This window comes from Chanodichthys erythropterus, chromosome 5 (assembly GCF_024489055.1).
Source record: "Chanodichthys erythropterus isolate Z2021 chromosome 5, ASM2448905v1, whole genome shotgun sequence".
In the NCBI taxonomy this organism is placed as follows: Eukaryota; Metazoa; Chordata; class Actinopteri; order Cypriniformes; family Xenocyprididae; genus Chanodichthys; species Chanodichthys erythropterus.
This window is the reverse complement of record NC_090225.1, coordinates 19,507,667-19,528,553: the sequence shown is the minus strand read 5'-3', so window position 1 is coordinate 19,528,553 and position 20,887 is coordinate 19,507,667. Positions and strand designations below refer to the sequence as shown.

At 37.7% G+C, this 20,887-nt stretch overlaps 1 protein-coding gene across 3 annotated transcripts in view; it reads left to right on the top strand.

Annotated features, from left to right (window-relative positions):
- The window catches only part of wdfy4 (WDFY family member 4), a 53,119-nt gene extending 32,839 nt beyond the window's left edge, over positions 1–20,280 (top strand). The window contains exons 44-63 of one of the 3 annotated variants that reach the window (XM_067386463.1): positions 504–652; positions 1,278–1,398; positions 1,590–1,675; positions 1,786–1,842; positions 2,863–2,892; positions 6,668–6,710; positions 6,886–7,005; positions 7,104–7,221; positions 7,492–7,601; positions 8,504–8,657; positions 9,669–9,760; positions 10,750–10,962; positions 11,627–11,759; positions 12,650–12,807; positions 12,965–13,123; positions 13,240–13,419; positions 15,759–15,941; positions 16,413–16,509; positions 17,183–17,303; positions 17,457–20,280. In XM_067386463.1, coding sequence (XP_067242564.1) covers positions 504–652; positions 1,278–1,398; positions 1,590–1,675; positions 1,786–1,842; positions 2,863–2,892; positions 6,668–6,710; positions 6,886–7,005; positions 7,104–7,221; positions 7,492–7,601; positions 8,504–8,657; positions 9,669–9,760; positions 10,750–10,962; positions 11,627–11,759; positions 12,650–12,807; positions 12,965–13,123; positions 13,240–13,419; positions 15,759–15,941; positions 16,413–16,509; positions 17,183–17,303; positions 17,457–17,523 — 2,391 coding nt within the window. In that variant the 3' untranslated portion in view covers positions 17,524–20,280. Of the gene's footprint in view, positions 1–503; positions 653–1,277; positions 1,399–1,589; positions 1,676–1,785; positions 1,843–2,859; positions 2,893–6,667; positions 6,711–6,885; positions 7,006–7,103; positions 7,222–7,491; positions 7,602–8,503; positions 8,658–9,668; positions 9,761–10,749; positions 10,963–11,626; positions 11,760–12,649; positions 12,808–12,964; positions 13,124–13,239; positions 13,420–15,758; positions 15,942–16,412; positions 16,510–17,182; positions 17,304–17,456 lie in introns of all 3 variants that reach the window. The other 2 variants (XM_067386462.1, XM_067386464.1) reach the window with 2 other exon arrangements.
- The last annotated feature ends 607 nt before the right edge of the window (positions 20,281–20,887 follow it).

The window sequence follows — 20,887 nt, the reverse complement described above, 5'->3', positions numbered from 1 at the left end:
CCCATATGTTTTCGGGACGCGGATCCCCGGAGCCCAGAGTCGCAGTGACTCAGGGCTGAGGCCAGGTGCAGCTGCTTGGTGTGAAATGAAGGGAGACAATACAATTAGCCGTGCATAATCGAGAGGTTTCGTGCGAACTCCGCCTGCGGAAGATTGGCCCTGTTTCACAAACACCCCATCCATTCAGCATCTTGCCTTTTTCTCCCTTTAATTTTTGTCCTTTCTCCATGTTGTTTAGATAATGAAGTGGTAACAGTGATCAATCAAGGCCAGGGTGGCGCTTCTTTGACACGTTAGCCCCAGGGCACAATTCAAAAGGCAGGCTGCAGTGACACTTTGTACAACTGTTGAGAACTTGGCTTGACATTGTGTTTACTCATCCATTGATTTTGGCAGCGTGTAAAACAAATTAGTTTTATTTTAAACAGTTCAATGCACAATACGGATTCCTGTGTAAGCTACTTGATACACATGCTGTCTGCTGTAATGTGTCCATGCTTCAGGTCAAAGCCAAACACTGCGTGGTGGTCGTTTGTGGTCATTTGGTGACTGAAGGAGTGCTGCTGTTTGGTAAAGCTGACCTCTACATATGTGAGGGCTTCACGTTGACCTCCACAGGAGATGTGTGCTGTAGAATCCATCATCAGACCAAGTAAAGCTACTGTCTTTCTAATTTGTATATATACACTATATACAGTCAAACCAAAATGTATTCAGATACCTCTAACATTTCATTCATTAATACAGTTTATTCACTACAGTTTAAAAAAATGGTAATAAAATATGACAAGATCTTAGAATTAAACTGTGTCGGATTAATCTTAATTATGTCTGATAACGTAAGCAGAACATGGTCAGGTCAAAGTGTCTGAATCATTGTATGGTTCCAAATTTTTATCAGTTTTACTGTATGAAGAATTTTTGGGTATAATATGTCACAGTTTACTTAATTTTGCTATCCTCACTTACATAAATTAACTATAGTGTCCTGCAACCACTAGTAAAAATATATAAAAAATGTCTGAATAATTTTTGGTTTGACTGTATGCATACACACGCTACCATTCAAAAGTGTATATTTATTTAAAAATGTATTTAAAATATTTTATCAGAATTTTGCACCCCATATATAATTGTATATCTTTGTGTATATAATTTATTTTATTATTAAAACATGATAAATTAGAAGGTAACATTAATTTTACAGAGATAGAACAGCTTTATTTATTTTTGTGTATAGATACAACAGTATCTTACATTTTCTGTACTACTTACAGTGTGAGAGACTCGTATATTTGCAACATGATGAATAAAGAGAAAAACTCAGTGAGCCCGAACTGCAAACGCTGGTCATATGATGACATCAAAGAGGCTAATTTCATGCGCTTTCTGCTTGAGGTGAGATTCACAGAGCCCATAGTTCATATTTCACTTTTTGAATTTATTTATTTTACAGCCCAAATCCCATACCTTTATGCTACTGATTTTCATTTTGATGTTTTTTATTTATGCATAGTTTGTACAGTTATTAGCATTTTTGTTTAATTTTTGTTGTTTTTTTAATTTATTATTTCTTGATGATGCTTTAGGACAATGCTCTGGAAATATTCTTAAAGAACGGAACTTCGGTATTCCTGGTATTCTTCAACAATGACCACGTCAATGCATATAAGAGGTAAAGCGAGAGAGTGCTTTAGGCAGGTGAAGAACTGTGTGTGAGGTGACAGACTAAATTGATTTATCTTGATTTTTTTTCTCTCTCTCTGTCTTTGTCTTTCTTTCCAGGCTGTGCTCTGTGGTCTCCTCATTAAAGGGAAGAGGAGAGACTGTACTTAATGTGAGGTGAGTGTCAAAAGCATCTACCAGATCTTGCAGACAGCTGCCACTTCATTTGGAGAGACTGTGATGCTTTTATATTGAAACAGACAGAGTTTTGTGGTTTCAAAGTTGCCAGAAAAGACATTCTCGTATGTATGCGGTTAAATATTGACAGGAAGATTCTCAATCCCCTCAACAATATTCTGGCATTACACTGAAACTACAATTACTGCCTCTTCAGCACTTTCTACCAATTAAAACAGCCTCCGTAACTTTTCAAAGTCATAAGCTGCCAATAGTCACGATTTTATAGTTGTTAATTGTCTGCAAGGGTGCCATAAGCTTTCTACCTATTTGTTATTTCAGATGTTGTTTTGTTTCAAATTACCATTCCTTAACTCACCATTTCAATTTCTGCTCAATTTAGTTTTATCATGTTTAGTTCCCCTGACTTTTTGACATGATGAAGAGGGAATGGGCTTAATATCAACATTGTTTCCCATTGGCTTCAAAGCAAAAGTTTTTTCTAACAGTAAGGAATGTACAGTAATTTGATGCATAATTTTTTAATGATACTATACAGATTACAGATCGAAGGACCCTTTGTTGGATAGAGAAATGGAGCATATTGTGAAAAACTTAGCGTTGCATTTTTAAACATGGCCTATAAAAACATATATACTAGTGACATTTAATGTATTTACATATTTAATTAATCACTAATGATGTACAAATTCATATATTTGTACATACAATTTTAATTCCATTTAATTTGGGAGGCACAATGAATCAGTTAGCTGAAGTTTAACTTCTAAACTTTAGCTTTGGTTGAAGTTAACTTTGTTGTAGTTTAGTTTGAAACATATCTTCATTTTTTTTTTCTTCTTCTTCACACAAATGAGTTTAAGATTAAAAAAATAATTGCTGGACCCCCTGCAAAACCTGCAGTTTATTTAATAAAATTTCAGGAGTAGATTCAAGTGTTAAAACAGTCATTATGTATTAATGTTTTAATAAAAGACGATGTATTGGTGTCTCCAGCAGGTCTGTCTCGTTCTCTGTGAAAACTTGGAGGTGAGGTAGTAGTCTTTTGCCGCCAATTTTCTTGAATACTTCGAGCTACCGAGTTTGGCGAGATCAGCCCTGAAAAATTAATCTTCCTTTGCGACCTATCAAGCAGCTTTTTCTTTCTGCACCTCTCTTGACAAGGATGGCACAAATCTCCCTCTCTCAACAAATACAGACTTCCCGTCGACTTTACAGAGTCCGAGTCTTTGCCGTCTCTCTGTGTGTAGGCCATAGGATTGCGTTTGGTGTTCAACTTCGTCAGGCTGGGCAGCACCTGGATGCATTCAGGTACCTGTGTGAGCAAGTTATCAAAAAGTCCCAGCTCTGTCAGGTTTGTCAGGGCAGCCAAGGTTGGTGGGAGGGTGTTTAGACGATTCATACCCAAGTTCAGAATCTGGAGGTTTCTCAGATTTCCAATTTCAGGCGTCAAGCCAGCAGAGTCCAGGTTGTTGTTACAGAGGTTGAGGTGGACTAGAGATCCCAGGAGTCCAATGCTTTCAGGCAGTTGTTCGATTTGGTTGCTGTGAAGGTCTAACCAACGCAGTCCAGTCAGCTGGCCAATGAATTCTGGGATTGTTTTCAATTTGTTCCGACTCATGTCAAGCTCCTCTACGTTTCGTAACTTTAGGAGGCATTTGGGAAATGTGGCGATGCCTACGTTGCTCAGATCAAGTCGTAGTTTGCCATCTGGAGTTACTCTGAGAGCATTTTTAGCCATTTTCAATGTTATCTTCGTGCCTTTGGCTCCACCTGCTCTCTTCCCTTTAGCCATGGAGCTGTACAGACACAGATTAATGGTTAAACGCTTCCGTAGCATCAATTTGATTAAGTCTTAACTCAAGTCATGTAATTATTATCTCAGGACCTCGTAGCTTTAAACATGTATGACTTAATGACAGGACAGTTTAGTTGTTTGCATAGGGAAAGAGGTATCGTGTATGCCCACGGGCAGTATCGGGGGGTGCGGAGGTGTTGGGCCGTTTGGGGAATGAGAGGGGTGTAATATTTACACCCAGACTCACTCACCCAACTCACCCTAAAGGGATCTTTTAGGATAATGTCGTTCTCTAATTAAGGCTAATACCAGATAACAGTGGGTACGGTGAGCGTCCAACAGATTCTGGGAAAAGCTGTTTGTGTTCCATCTGATTGATCCAGGGCGGCGCTAGCAGACCATGTGACTGTGTGAAGAGAGTCAAATCAGTACTTTGATAAATGACACTGGTAAGAGATTTAAACTCGCTCCCTTCATATCTTCCCATTAAAAAGGAGGAGTGGCTGCATTGTAAGCCCTTTGGCGACTCATTAATCACATTGGTAGATGGGCTAATACGGTTCATCCTGTTTCTATTAGACCTTTTGTTTTTGAATCCATTGCATTCGAGAGGTGCAATTACAGAGAGCTGACCATCGGCGTGATCCATCTTCATGTTGTTTGTGATTCGCTGATTCTGAACCCTCCAAATGGAGAGAAAATTGCATGGTGTTGCTATTTTTGTGACATATGGAATATAATAGATGCCACAACTACACAATTTAAAACCAGAAATCATTTGTAACCAAAATATACTTTCTAATTGATGAATATGCTTTTGGAAATCTATTAGATTTTAGAGTATTCAAAATTCTACCAAAATTAACAATAAAATGTTGTGCCAATGATACAACAATACTTATTTAAAGGTGCCCTAGAATCAAAAGTTGAATTTACCTTGGCATAGTTGAATAACAAGAGTTCAGTACATGGAAATGACAGTAAAAAATACAGTGAGTCTCAAACACCATTGTTTCCTTCTTCTTGTGTAAATTTCATTTGTTTAAAAGACCTCTGAAAAACAGGTGAATCTCAACATAACACCTGTTACGTAACAGTCGGGATCATTAATATGTACGACCCCAATATTTGCATATGCCAGCTCATCTTCAAGGCATTAGACAAGCCAGTATTAACGTCTAAACAAGCCAGTATAAACATCCAAATAAATACTATACTCACATGATCCGACACATGCATACAGTATGCATGACGAACATCTTGTAAAGATCCATTTGAGAGTTATATTAGCTGTGTGAACTTTGTAAATGCACTGTATTATAGTCGAGAGCTCGGGGGGCAGGGAGCGCGTGATTTAAAGGGGCGGCAGCATGAATCGGTGCATAGTTAATATTGCCCCAAAATAGGCAGTTAAAAAAATTAATAAAAAAAAATCTATGGGGTATTTTGAGCTGAAACTTCACAGACACATTCAGGGGACACCTTAGACTTATATTACATCTTGTAAAAACTGGTTCTAGGGCACCTTTAACTAAAACAGATAAGTATGAATACAGTCAGACACTTTCTCACTTGTCATTTTTGTTGTTTTAAAATGTGATCCACATTGCTAATATGAAATGCCTATTTTTAATTATAGAAAAAATAAATAAACACAATGATTAACAGAATTAAGCTTCAGTGTCTAACTTTGCTAGTTTTGCCACTAGTTGTATCTGTATTCATCCTACTAAATCAGTCACTAGGCAAATTTTTTTAAGCATATTTTTGTAGTTTTATCATTAAACAACATTTGTTACTTTTAATTATTTTTTCTGTGCTTAAACAATCTTCACAAGAACTTCAGAAAGACGAATAATTAAAGGTAAAAGGATTACGCAAAAGTGTGTAAAAACCATCATTTTCTCAACCAGCTATTGTTACCCAGGATTCATTTCATCCCCTTTCGGGTGTGAAGGAAGACTTAAATAAGTTTTTCTTACTCACAGTTTTTAAATGAGGTCCACAACTGAATTTCTTGAGAATCAGGGGAGGATCTTCAGACTGTAGTCCAAAAAGAAGCTTTGTCCTGTTTAACTTTTGTTACCAAGCAACGCTTGCGTGGGGTGCCAAGAGTTTTATTGTCCTGTGACCGTAGTGCACACAAAAGAAAGAGGAGAAAGAAGTGCTGCAGCATTTGTGTGTGTACACTCCCTCAGATTACATTTCCAGAATGTTCTTTGAAGTCCAGGACGTTAATAGTTTTACCCATTAGCCACAACTTTGTATTTTTCTTTCTTTCTTTCTTTCTTTCTTTCTTTCTTTCTTTCTTTCTTTCTTTCTTTCTTTCTTTCTTTCTTTCTTTCTTTCTTTCTTTCTTTCTTTCTTTCTTTCTTTCTTTCTTTCTTTCTATATATAATATGGGAATAAATAGTGATAAGTGCAAACCAGTTTCAATAGTTGTGGTGTAAATCCGATCATCAGCATGCGTTCATGTCAAATCAGTGGTGATTTTGCATGTTTGGTTGCATGTTTGGTTGTTGGGTTGCTTGTTGTAAGAGCCACACTTCGTAATCTTGTAATTCAGTAATATGTGTGAAGGGGTAACCAAACTTCCATGGTAATATGTTACTGTCCTTTTACAGTTATTTTCAAAAACCTATAGATGGCACTATTTGCTCCTTTTAAAGGAGGGAATGGCATGACTGAAAATAATTTCAACCCTTATTTCCACAAGAATGTACATGTTTCTTTTGCCCCATGTCTGATGAAAGATGGACCTCCTTGGTTTAAATCCATAAAGTCTTTCTATTCCTTAACCTGTTGCTATGCAACATTAGTAGACTTTGTTCAGACAACTAGTTCTCATTCAAGGCATTGATTCAGTAACTGTTAAGAATTAGAAGTAAATAGCCCTGTTTGCATTACATGTCAGGTGCCATTGCAATAGGTCAAATAAAATATTCTTCACAATAAAATATTTAAGTAATATTTGTCTTCAAATACTTTTTTGCTGTGTTCATACAGAAGGACAGCAGCGGTTGAGAAGACGGCCCTAATTAAATGGCAGGTAGGAACCTTCAGTTACTTTTACCATTATTAACCATCATCATTTGTGTTATACATGCTACACCCTGCAAATGAATTGAATGCAGTAATAGAAATATAAGCTCTTTGCAAAAGTGATTGATTAACCCAAAATATTTTTTTTATTTTTTGACACTATTTATCTTATTCTTCCATAGAGGGGAGAAATAAGTAACTTTGAATATCTTATGCATCTAAACACGCTCGCTGGACGTACATACAATGACTTGATGCAATATCCTGTTTTTCCATGGATCATTGCTGATTATGAATCAGAGGTAAAATGAACATGCATCCAAACTTGAAACTTTTGAATTTCAACTCTTTTTGATGCTGAGTTCTTGTTTGTTTGATGATCTCATTTATCACTTGTTAGACTCTGGATCTGTCCAGTCCTGCTACATTCAGAGATCTTTCCAAACCAATGGGAGCTCAAACTGAGAAGAGAAAAGAGAAGTTCATTCAGAGATACCTTGAAGTGGAAAATAATGATGGTAAAGACATAAAAACCTTTTGCTTTTAGCTTAAGCTTCATGAAGTTTGTCAGTTTCACCTGCAGATATGGAGGCCCATGAGCGTTTTTTTTTTTTTTTTTCACAAAACTGAAAAAAAAAAAAAAATCTGATTCTGTTAACTAACAGCAGCTTTAAAACATAAAGGCAGGGCTGTTATTTAGAAAAAAAGAATTCAGGGCTGCAGGACTGGATTAAATGATAAAATAAATGCTTTTATGTTACTGTACTTAGTGACTATCATGATTACAGGTGATCTGTCGGCTCAGTGTCATTACTGCACACACTATTCCTCAGCCATCATAGTGGCCTCATACCTGGTGAGGATGGAGCCTTTCTCGCAGACCTTCCTCCAGCTGCAGGTAAACTTCTCACCTGTGTGACCAGACTCAAATACATCACACTACTGTTGTTACAGGGAACACACAGTGCTACAGAAACCGAAATAAATAATGTGTGTTGGCCCCTTTATCAAATAAAACACAAAACATGTCTGTGTGACAGAACTTCTATAAAATTAAATTTTTCTAAATTGAACTTACTTGATGAAACGAGCTTCATTGTTTTTGGCCTTGTTTGGGCTTGTGTGCGCTTTTTATTTTTTCTTTCCAAAAGTGAATTAGGGTATGATTTTAATATGTATGCAAATAAATTCTTTTGCTTCACTTGCTTGCAAAACCACATTTCGTTTTTAAAGAATATTTCATTTATACACATGGAACCAATTGATTAAAATAAAATGTCATACATATTTGATAGCCGGTGTAACGTAATGCAAACATTAGGATAACACTTTGCAATGATATTTGCTTAACTTGAACAGCTTTCCTCCGTACAGTAATATTTATAATCAGATTTGTGCCACTAACAGTATATTACTTTCATTCAATGAGGGCATTTGCTTTTCCTGCAAATTGCATAACTTCTCCAGAGATTTTCATGAGGACATATAAACTCCCTTGAAAAATAAAAAAGCCTGAATCAATTGCTTGAAAATGTCTCAGATCTAAGCAGTTGTTCCTTGACTATTCATATACACACATGGGGCCATTTTAGTGTCCTAGCCTTGCTGGCGGTGGAGCTCCCAACCTTATGCATTAAACAAACGCATATAATGGCATGTCTGTTTTCATCCTTTGTAATTGTCCTTGCTCTGAATCATTTTCATTTTGCCACTTTGGTTTTAAATAACATTAGAAAAGTGCACCCTTCCTAGAGTTTTAAACATTTTTTAATTTATTTTTATTTTTATTTATTTTTTTAGGGCGGAGCGTTTGATGTTCCAGAGCGGATGTTCCACAGCATTCAGAACGAGTGGGAATCTGCATCTAAGGACAATATGAGTGATGTCAGAGAGCTCATTCCAGAATTTTTCTACCTCCCGGACTTTCTTGTCAACTTCAACCAGTTTGACTTTGGTAATATATCAGTGTTATCTCCAGGGCTTGACATTAACTTTTTTTGCTCACCATCCAATGTGACTAGTGGATTTCCAAAGATTCTAGCCACTCAGGATTTTCACTGGCCACAATTTTGACATTGATACCATGGGGGAAAACTGCCATAAAGATATTTTAAATATTATCTCATAGTTTGGCAGCAGGTATATTATGCTGCTGTCACTTTAGCCCCTTTCACACAGAGATTCCAGAAAGTACACTGATAATGTGTCCCGGGATCATTTAATTTTGGTTCATTCACATTGCCAGTGATTTTCTGGAATCTGTGCATGCGTTCACACACATCCCATAAAGATCCTGTTAAAGACATGTGACATCAAGATGCCATCAGGTCACTGCAGCGTCTTAAGTTTGTTTATGGTCTGCAGTTTCTCTCAAGAGAAACCACGCTCGTCCATTTTTTTTTTTTTTTCTGATTCGATCATAAACTAGTGCATCTCGTATCATTCCACTAAGCTAGCGAACGATCTCGGGATCAACCCCGGGATGTGTTTGTGTTCACACAGAAGACACTCTAGCAATTCTTTGGCAATTTTCCAGTCTTTTCGCTGATTTTGGGATCAGCGCTCTGTGTGAAAGGGGATTTTAAGACCTGATGCATGGAAACATTATACTGTTCTTTCTCAATGGTTTATGTTCACTTAAAACATAACTGACTGTGTTTACGTGAATAATCACCAAGTCCTGTTTTTGGACATTATTTTGTGTGTATTTGACTGTTTAAGCGCAATAAGCAGAAAAAAGAAATCAATTTAGTACTGAGAGGAGGCTTTATTTGGGTACGACCACAAAATCTGCAGGAATGAGTAAAATTTTGCGCAATATGCCCTCGCCAAGGTTAGCTAAACAATCAAAAGGAAATGTATGTTGTTGTTTTTTCACGATTTGAGTCAAAGAAGCTCTCTTTGGATATCTTATTTGTAAATTACCCATTTCATAAGTCTGTAAATGTGTGTATTGATAATATAGGGTGCATGCAGGACGGGACGTCATTAGATGATGTGGTTTTGCCACCATGGGCCAAAGGAGACCCACAGGAGTTCATCAGAGTACACAGAGAGGTCAGTTTCTCTGGTCAAGGCTTTCGATCAAACTCAAAATAAGCTTTTTTTTGTGGACCACCAGCACCATAGTTTAATTCTAGTTTAAATGCTACTATACTTACTCTTAGACTATACATGAGACAACGAGTGTCAGTGCAATCAAAGCACATACCAAGTTTCATGAAAACAAGCATGGGGTAAAACAGTATCAGTGTTGCTGCACTATTCATATCCAGCTAAACTTGGCAATAGTTAAATAATTTTTTAGCTGCTTTATTTTTTGCCTTTCTTGAGATAATAAGCACTTGTTGAGTTCATCAAGGAAGCCCCATTACTCTGTTTAACGCCATTGTAATTAGAAGATAACAGGCCCAATTCAGCGCAAGCACAATATCTGCACTCTCCTATAACTCCATTACTGAAGCCTGCTGGTTATTGGAATGAATGCTTTCTTTCTCACTACGTTATGCCTGCAGGCATATAAGAGCCAGGCTTTATCAGTTCCCAATCTACAGAGCAATATTTGTATCATTTCCAGATGGCATAAAATGAGCTATTCTGTCTGCTCGCCTTCCTTCATATGCAAATGAAGGGTATTATAGGGATCTTCCACAATTTAGTGCTTGTGACTTAGAGCTGCTTTGATTATACGTGTTATTTTAAGTGTTTTTTTTTTTTTTTGCTTGTGTGTATATTTTTATGTTGTTTGGGCCAATTCTAAAATACTTTAAATTTTTATATTTAAAAAAAATATTGGAAAAATAACTTATTAACATGGAATAGGAATACAAACTTTTGGAATATAATTTTTAGATCTGATTGTTCGAACTGTAACAGTCGTCCGGATGGAATAATATCTTTTAAAAATGCATTATTGTGCAATCTCTTTGACCTGGTATGTGTAAGCTTTTCCACCTGCACTTCTACAGAAATAAAAATATGGTATCACTGATAGCGTATTACACCCATCCAGATTTGCTGACTGACCGAGTTTACGCTCTCTGCAGGCTCTTGAGAGTGATTACGTAAGTGCACGCCTGCATCTTTGGATTGATCTGATCTTCGGCTACAGACAGCAGGGTCCGCCCGCTGTGGAGGCCCTCAACACCTTTCACCCGTACTTCTACACTGACAAACACGAAAGAGCAACTATGAAGGATCCTGTCATGAAAAGTACTGTCCTTGGCTATATCAACAACTTTGGCCAAATGCCGAAACAGGTACGCTAGTTGAGCAAACTAAAGAAAAATAGGAGATCCCCAAAATGTCATGCATGCCTAATATACTGTATGCTAAAATAGCAACATTTTCAATGTTTAAAACCCTTCTGCAGTGTTGAAAATTCTTTCCCCTACTCTGGTGTTCTCAGTCAGAAATGAATGATTTGCTTGTAAATCCCTCATTATCCCTACATTATCATCAAATATTGGATTCAGTCTTTTTAAATCTTCTAACTTGTTTCTAACAGGTTTTGTATTTCTTTTTGCAACTGATTATTTGCAGGCCTCATTGATCTGCATTTATGCACCTCAGCATGATCAATGCTGTGATTTATCCTATCATCAATCAGTTTCTAAAAAAAATACAAAACCTTTCCTAATTGAAAGAAAACAAGTTGGTAAAAAGATTGAATCCAATATTTGGCAATAATATAGCAGCATAATAGAATTATAAGCAATTTTTGTTGGCCAGAAGTCTGTAAGATATAGTCCAATGCGATGACATTAACTAGCATTTTTGGGGAAAAGAAAACTATCTCTGGGTCAAAGTGACCCGAACACAACCAGAAGGTTAAAAGTTTCTTTCCTGTACTGAGATTATTATTATTTTTTTTTGTGGTACTGTATTTTAAATGCCATACTGAAAGAAGTTTTATGCTTCCAGCTCTTCACAAAACCACACCCTAGCCGCACATCTCACAAGGCTCCTGCTGCGAAAGAGACATCGGTATCCAGTCAGATAACCCCCTTTTTCTTCAAACTGGACAAGCTCAAGCCCTCCACCCAGGCTATAAAAGGTACATTGCCTGCTTAAAATGAACATTCTCAGCTCTGTGGTCGAGACCCCCCATTTAATCATTCATAGTCACCTTGTTATTTTATTCCATTCCTCAATTATTTTTTACAAGATGGGGCCATGTCTAGAGGGAGCAATAGGAGCCGCGAGGCAGGAGATGCTGGCTAGACTTTTCACAGGCTCATTTTCTCAGTCATAGCTCATCTTGGCTCCTTTCAGCTCCTGCTATTTGTTAGGCCGTTCTTGATGATGCAGCCACTGAGGCTTATTTAATAATCTGAATATCCCAAAAGGATCTCTCTTAGAAAATTAGATGATTCTCTTTCGCTGTGTTTCCATCTCTCTCGCTCTATTGTCTCTCACTCAATATCTTGTTCTCACATCAGGCGTTACTATATCATTCTGATCAGTAAATCCAACAAGGAAAGATTCAAAGGGCATCTTGAGAGAAATTTGCAATCATCTCAGGCTTCATTATGGTTTCTGTTACTGTTCTGCTGTCAGTGAGCGAGGAGATTGACTGTGTCCTCACATATGTAGGTCATTTGAAAGTAGAATACTCCTTCCTCTTGACCACACAGGATTTTTTTTTTTTTGTACTTTTATCCTTGAACCTGAGACAGTTGTTCTAATTCAGTTAAAATGTCCCAAATGCCTGATTCATAAAAATTCTAGATATGTCGATACAATAACAGTGTAAAAAGGTGGCTGACAAATAACATGGTAATAAGATTTTTGTTTAAATATAAAATACATACAATGAGTTCCAAAAACCAGAGAGATAAAGAGAGAGAGCATGTTACACTGCAGGACATTGCTGTTTCATCTCAACTGCCCAAAAATTGTTGCAGTGTGTTGATAAAGCTGATTTTCTGTTGTTTCTCTTCATAGAGCTCTCGCTGGGGCCTGTTGGTCAAATAGTTTGTAGAGAGAAGGATGTATTGGTCGTGGAAAAAAACAAACTTCTCATCCCTCCACATTGGAACACATACTTCTGCTGGGGATCTTATGACCAGACCTGCTCTTTTGGGAGCTACACAGCCGAAAAGGTTTGCTTTTATAGTTTCTCTAGATCCATAAACAAATTAAAGTGACGGCTCTGCTTGTAATGTTTTCCTGTTGTGTAACTGAATTATTGTTTATGATTTAACAAGGTTACTTCTGTTTGGCTGTTAAAGTTTGATAGCTTTATTGCCTGTACTGCAGAGTTTTGGAGTGTGTGAGAGCCTGTCGGACTGGGGAGAGGCTGTGTGTGCTGCCTGTCCCAACAACAGCACCATCATCACGGCCGGAACCAGCACTGTAGTGTGTGTGTGGGACGTCTCCATTAGCAAGGACAAACTCAAACACATGAGACTCAAACAGGTCAGATTCACACTTGTTAGCATTCATTAAGACCCATATTCATGCTTAGATGTCACAAAGAAGTTTTGTGGTAAGATTTATTTTTAAAATAAATGTTCTGTTGTTTTCCATCCTAGACCTTGTACGGTCACACAGACACAGTGACATGTCTGGTAGCATCAGAAGCACATAGCGTGATTATTAGCGGCTCTCTTGACCAGACCTGCATCCTGTGGGACCTGGAGGACCTCAGCTACATCACACAGTTACCAGAACATTCCTCTGCTGTGTCTGCCCTGGCTATTAATGACCTGACCGTGAGTACCCTCCAGCAAAAACATACGCGCTCTGAGGTCAGCCTGCATTTTTCAGCTCCCAAATCTCTCTCCATCCATCTCACTCCCGCACATTTAATTTGGTTAGGGCCGTTCGGCTCGTGTTGCGTCTGGATGACACATTTATACCGGCTCATTTGCACCCGCAGAGTGGTTTCTGCAACTCCCTTCATGCAGATTTGTGAAGGAAGGGTGGGCACATCCTTCCCTTCAGACCTGCTTTAACACTTAAACCCTCTGGTACACAGGGTGAAATGTGTAACTACTAGTAAAAACACAAGAGTATGTGATGTATGTGTTACGGAAATAAAGTAAAATAACTTCTCTTTATTGAGCTTCACACACAAAATAAGTCCAAACACAAAGCAGCCAACAGGAGAGCGGAGACACAGGGACTTCGATGGGCCGTCAGGATCAGGTGGGTGCAGACCGTGGAGAGTGCCCGAAGTGAAGGAAGAACACCAGGTGATAATTCCAAACGAGAGACAAGAAACAGGAACAAACGCCACGATGAACTTGACTCCAACTGAAGAACACGAGGAACACAGGAAACAGCACAGGGCAAACTCTAACAATGATCTGACAAACACGAGACGAAAGGCAATAAAAAGGCTGGTTGATGACATACAGCTGCCGCTGATCATTGACAATCAGCGGAGACGCCCACATGAAACAATTAACGTGACGAAAAACACACACACACACACACACCAGAATGAGACAGCGGATCACCAGCCGTGACAGTATGATTCCAAAGCTCTTATAATTCAAATATTACAGCAAATTGAAAATATATTTAAGGTCATTTAACCATATGCTATTATTTCTTCATACATTTTAAGGTTTGCTTAAATGTCCAAATATGTTTTTGGGCCACTGTAAATATCAGAGTTATATGCCTGAAATGAATTAAAAAATGCCTTTTAAATTTCAGTTAAATTCCTAGTAGCACATAGGTTGCAGAATTGCAATTTGATGTAAATAGGCAGAATTTAAAGCTGCAGTCCGTAACTTCATTTGGTTAAAAATGATCCAAAATCAATTTTGACCAAGTACATAACCAGCCAGTGTTCAAAACTATCTCCTTACCTTAGCACGATTTCCAACCATAAGCTTGTAATAATGTTTTATAATAAAATCGTTACTGGTGGGTTTCCACGGGAAATTTGAGCATGCAGCCATTTGACTCATTGCGTCATCAGTGACAACTGGAGATTAACCTGTAGTCAAAAGCGAAAGATTTCGGACTGCGGAGTGGCTACAGAAATTTAAATGTACAGGTAACGCTAATACACACTAAATACACAGTCACTCAATGCTGATGTTGTTAACATTAACAATTTGAGAACAAAGTATAACAATAATAATAATTTGCACAGTTTGACATGATCTGAGCGATTGTTAGATTTAATCACCATTGGCAGCGCAATTTATGCTTTTTTTCTCAGTTGGTCAGAACAGAATTGGCAGACATGTTACTTACTTGTTCAGATTACATGGATTCCGAAGTACAGTATCCACACCGATGTGGTGACTGACAGCAAACATTAGATTTATCCGCGCTGAGGAACCGTGCTGAAGCACAACCCACGTAAGGATGATAATTCCGCAAACAACTGCAACTGCAGGTTTTAAACAGAGATGGCGACAAAGAGGCAAAACTTACGGACTGCAGCTTTAAATAAATGATTGTAACTAATTGTAACAAGACAAGCTTTGAAAGTTTTCATGTTTGAAAGTAAAAAAAATATGAATATCTTCTTTTACAGTTTAAAAGTTTATAAGTTTGTAAGATGTTTTACATTTTTTTGAATGAAGTTTCTTATGTTCACCAAGGCTGCGTTTATTTGATCAAAACTATGGTAAAAATGAATATTGTGAAAATTAAAGCTGTTTTCTATTTTTAAATACATTTTAAAATGTAATTTATTCCTGTGATGACAAAGCTGAATTTTCAGCACCATTACTCCAGTCTTCAGTGTCACATGATCCTTTATAGAAATCATTTTAATATGCTGATTTGGTGCTCAAGAAATGTTTATTATTACTATTATCATTGCTGAAAACAGTTGCTTATTATTTTTGCGGAAAACATGATATATTTTTTCATGATTCTTTGATTTAATAGAAAGTTCAAAAGAACAGTATTTATTATATTTATTTGTTTTGTAATGATGTGAAAGTCCTAACTGTCACTTTTGATCAGTTTAATGCATCCTTGCTGAATTAAAGTATTAATTTCTTTTAAAAACCCCTAAACTTTTGAACAGTAGTATAGATGGATAGATGTTTATTATTAATCGCCTTTCTGTCTTTCTCAGGGTGAGATTGCATCGTGCGCAGAGACCCAGTTGTACCTGTGGACCATGAAAGGCCAGCTGCTGGCATCCGTAAACACGTCCTTTCGGTCTGAAGGAAACATTCTGTGCTGCTGTTTCACACAGAAGTACGAGTGGGACTCTCGCAACGTGATCATAACCGGCAGCGCCGATGGCATCGTCCGGGTATGGGCTGATCCTCAGAACAGGCCTTTTCAATGCTCTTCCTATAAGGCTCTGACTGAAAGATGATGGGGCGTAGCGTTCGCATAGTGAACTTTATAATGAGAGCGTTTAAATGAGAAGTCTTCTCCGAAGACTACACCTTTGTGTTTAAGCAATAAATCTTTCCTGTAGCGTTTCCTGCTTAATAGTCAGGTAATATAGCTGAAAAATATTAAAATATGGTAACTGGGATATTGAAATGGGGCTCACAGGCTTGGCTGAGAAGTCCCACTGAAGCATTAATAGTTACATGTGCTCACTTTAGATGAGGTAAGAGCAGTTATTAAATCAAAATGCTTCTTAAATTAGGCATCAATTGGAGCCTTGGACCTGTGACATCAATGGCCGGCAGATTTGATTTATGAATATAGCTTCAATTGCATTCGATTTTTTTCCCCTCTTTTTTTCATTAACCGTATGGTTCTGTTGCAGATATGGAAGACTGAATATACTAGAGTACAATTACCTGGACATGAGGAGTGCTCTGTGTCTCAAGGGCATGTTTTGTCATCAGCTCCTGAGGAAGCAGGTAACACTAATACACTTCACCTTAAGTGCAGAATTGAACTAGAGCGTGAATATGTGCTTTTGCTCTCGCCTCCGGTCATAGGACCGGTATAACCCACAAGCTTCCTTAATGGCCAGCATGAAATAAGAAGAACTCGCTCAGAATATTGGAAAACAATGTACTTTGTGACGTCACGAGAATCGTTATTTTCTAATATACAAGTAATGTTTGAAATTAAATAGCCAGACCAAATACTAGACATCCTTCAAAAATGCTGTATAAATCGGATTACGTCTGTTCTTAAGTGTGATAGCACAGACACTCAGCCGGAGGTTCGGTTTTGAGCGATCCGCAAGAAAAGTTCATAATGATCTACTGTTTTGTGCGATGCATTAGGGCTAGCTGCGAGGAATTATGGGGCAAAGTTATTAAACATACAGCCTGTAAACACTGATGAGCAATTTTGCTGATGTAGGCATGCAATTTAGAAAGCAATAATAACCAAATCCAATTTGGTACACATTGGTTACAGCACAGCGTCAGCGCGTGTAAGTATCAACACGTTTAAATTAAATTGGGGGAACTCGTTGTAACAGTGAAGGCTTTATATTAGATGTATTTCTCTCAATTTAGCAACGTGCTGACCATAAATAATCTCTGTCTCATATCTCACTCTTGCTTTTGCTTTTCTTAGACAGCAGCTCGTGGAAGTGGGAAAGACACCTGGTGCTCTGTCGAGAGTTAAACCGCAATCAGGCCATCTCTCGTCGCTGCTGCAAAAATAACCCTGCGATTACGGCTCTGGGCATATCCAGGTATTGACGAAAGGCAGCCTCTCTCAGACCAAAATATGGTCTGAAAGCTGGTTTCAAATGGATCCTCTGCTTTTTAAAATGATTCAATGCAGGATTAAACTCAGTAGTGTCTTTTCTTATAATGATGAAGATATCATTTTATTGTGATTTCAGAACGCATGGCACACTGCTGGTAGGTGATGCCTGGGGCAGGGTGTACGGCTGGTCCTGCGAGAGCTAGGATCAATCAATCATCCGTCAGTCAGCGTTCAAGTCGGCAGTAACTGCAGCTGAATGCAGCCCCATGCCAGTAGAGAGTCCAGCTTAAGAGCTGCCTACGTATGCACTTTGCTCTCACCACTTCCAGCAGGACTGCTGACTTCAGGAGACCCACTCTGGGTCTGGTGAATTACAGGGAATGACGCATTCTTTCTTGGACTGGGTGAGGCTCGCTGGCCAGGGCCGGAAACACAACACTGCTTATTTAAGAAATGAAAGATGATGCCATTTTAAAAAAATAAATTGGGCCCATTTGGTGGATCGGTTTTATTGTATAGTAGCTCTCTTTCTCTCGCTGGACTCTCAGAAAGCCAAAGTAATGTTTATTTTATAAACACTGGTATGCTGGAGTTTCAAAGCCATTCGCTTGTGTGCCATTTCAGATTTTTGTTTTTAAATTACACTGGTGAACATACTGAATGGATATGTGTGCATTATAAAGCAGCAGGGTTCTGCTTACTAGCTGTTTTTTATGTTGGAACCATGAGAACTTTTTAATACAATATCTACTGTAAATCAAGATGATTTTATTAGTTAAATTTAACAATCTGTAATTAAATCAAAATAAAAAAGTTTACTCATTATATGGTCCTGCTATCTCAGTCTGGCTACTGTTAAAAGGCTGAATCAACCCTCTTCAGCCAATTAGAGTCAGAGTTTCCATTGGCAATGTGCCTCAGATTCCCGTCGTAGAGGGTGCGGATTTGTTGGAGAATTCCAAAATAAATACCACAAAATTATGGCTTATAGGAAACAATATAGATATGCTTTTTTATTACTTCTAACACTAGATAGATAGATAGATAGAGAGAGAGAGAGAGAGATAGACAGATAGACAGATAGATAGACAGATAGATAGATAGACAGATAGACAGATAGATAGATAGATAGATAGATAGATAGATAGATAGATAGATAGATAGATAGATAGATAGATAGATAGATAGATAGATAGATAGATAGATAGACAGACAGACAGACAGACAGACAGACAGACAGATAGACAGACAGACAGACAGACAGACAGACAGACAGACAGACAGACAGACAGACAGACAGACAGACAGACAGACAGACAGACAGACAGACAGACAGACAGACAGACAGACAGACAGACAGACAGACAGACAGACAGACAGACAGACAGACAGACAGATAGATAGATAGATAGACAGACAGACAGACAGACAGACAGACAGACAGACAGACAGACAGACAGACAGACAGACAGACAGACAGACAGACAGATAGATAGATAGATAGATAGATAGATAGATAGATAGATAGATAGATAGATAGATAGATAGACATTTCTTATGCCTAATCGTTTTTCTGTAAATTGTGATATATTTTTTTTGTAACAATGTAGAACTTTTTACTGTCACTTTTGATAAATTTTATGTTTTTGTTGAGATTTTTCTTTTTTTTTTTCTTTTTTTTTATGCACTGACCACAACTTGCACAGTTTAAAGATTTTTAGAGAATTTAATTTTAGAGAATGGAATATTTTGTTTTTGTAGTGTGGTAAAGGACTGAAAAGGATTGACTGTTGTTTGGAAAACATGTTTGTACTGTACATTCCTGTTTTTACTCACCCTCAATGACAGACTCAACATACCAAACCTCATTCCAGCATTACCAAACTTTGCCTTGTTGTGGCAAATGCAACAATTGTTCATTTTATCATCAGGTTTGAAATGCAGAATATATCCATTTAACCCACTAATGCATATTTAATCTGATTAATTTCTCGGATGTCATCAACATGTGAAGTGTAAATGTGTAAAATCATCTGCTAAAGACACCAGGAATATTAATGATTCTTATGATTTGAATAGCATCATTTAGTCATGACCTTGAATGACGCTTCTGTTTGCATGCAGCCCGATTAATAATAGCCTGTATTTTCTGACATCCTTAATGAATCATGAGCGAGTATGTTTATTCTACAGAAATGCTAGCAAATATAAGCTTTCTGTGAATTGTCCATTTGTACATGTGGTCCCCTGGCAGCATCCAGCAGTTGATGTAATGTTTTTAGTAGTTGTCAGGGCTACTGCAGTAGTTAAATTCATAGAATCAACACAGATGTCCATTAAGTTTAAGAATATGGGTCACTGCATGCAGAACAACACATGCTTTTACAACAAAATTGCAATGTGGACCCTGGAAATGCTTTAAGTATAATTGTTTAATATGCTTATTTGTATTAATTAATTATATGCTATACATGTCTTCATTATATTACATATATTAGACTACATTTGAGGCTTCCAGGACTAACTGTTGAACAGACCAGCAAAAAAAAAAAAAAAAGCTTCTGGTCTTCCTCTGTTCAGCTGTCCAGATGTGTAACTTTGCTGTGTATTAAGGGGTTCTTTGGCACATGAATGTGTCTCAGTCTGGTTTTCGACAGAAGGGAAAGAGCTGTGATTACTGGGAGCTCCCACCAGGCCACGCTCCACTTCCCTCTCTGGGGAAGAGGGCTAATTGTTGCTCCCCTCCAACCTTTGGAGACTGTCTTCTCCTAATAGCCGTCATTAAGCAGCATGAATAATCCAGCGATGGGGGTCGGGCCATAAAGAAAACAGGGATGGGAATCTGAGATCAACCGTTCCATAAGCTTATATCTCCACTGTGTTCTGGTGTGTATAAGGAGATTGGTGTAATGTAGCTAGGCTACATGCTCTCAAAATGCGGAAAATAAAGAAATATTAATGTCCACTGTATTCACTGCAGTAAGATTGTGTGTGTGTGTGTATGCGTGCGTGTGTGTTTTTGTGACATATCAGGACACAAATTTGTATAATGACATGGGTATGACATAGGTATTACAAGGAGAAGGTGACTTGTGAGGACATTACCCCATGTCCCCATTTTTCAAAAGGCTTATAAATCATACAGAATTAGGTTTTTTTTTTTTTTTGAGAAAGTGAAAATGTGCACAGTTTCCTGTGATGTTTAGGTAGAGGTAGTGTAGGGCGATAGAAAATACGGTTTGTACAGTATAAAAACCATTACGCCTATGGAATGTCCCCACAATTCACTTTATATTAGGTGGCTTTAACTACTATGTACTAATATTTAAATTAATCATTTGATACAATGCACTTATAGTGTACATACATGTTTTACATTTTAATTACAGCTGTAAATAATTTCTGTAATTACTGTACATCCTTTCACCTACACCTTAACCCACCCTTAAACCTACCCATACCACCAAACCTTACCCATATCCCACCTCAACAGCGGCAAAAGTGTTTTGCGATACAATATGAACATTGTACTTAAAGGGTTAGTTCACCCAAAAATGAAAATTCTGT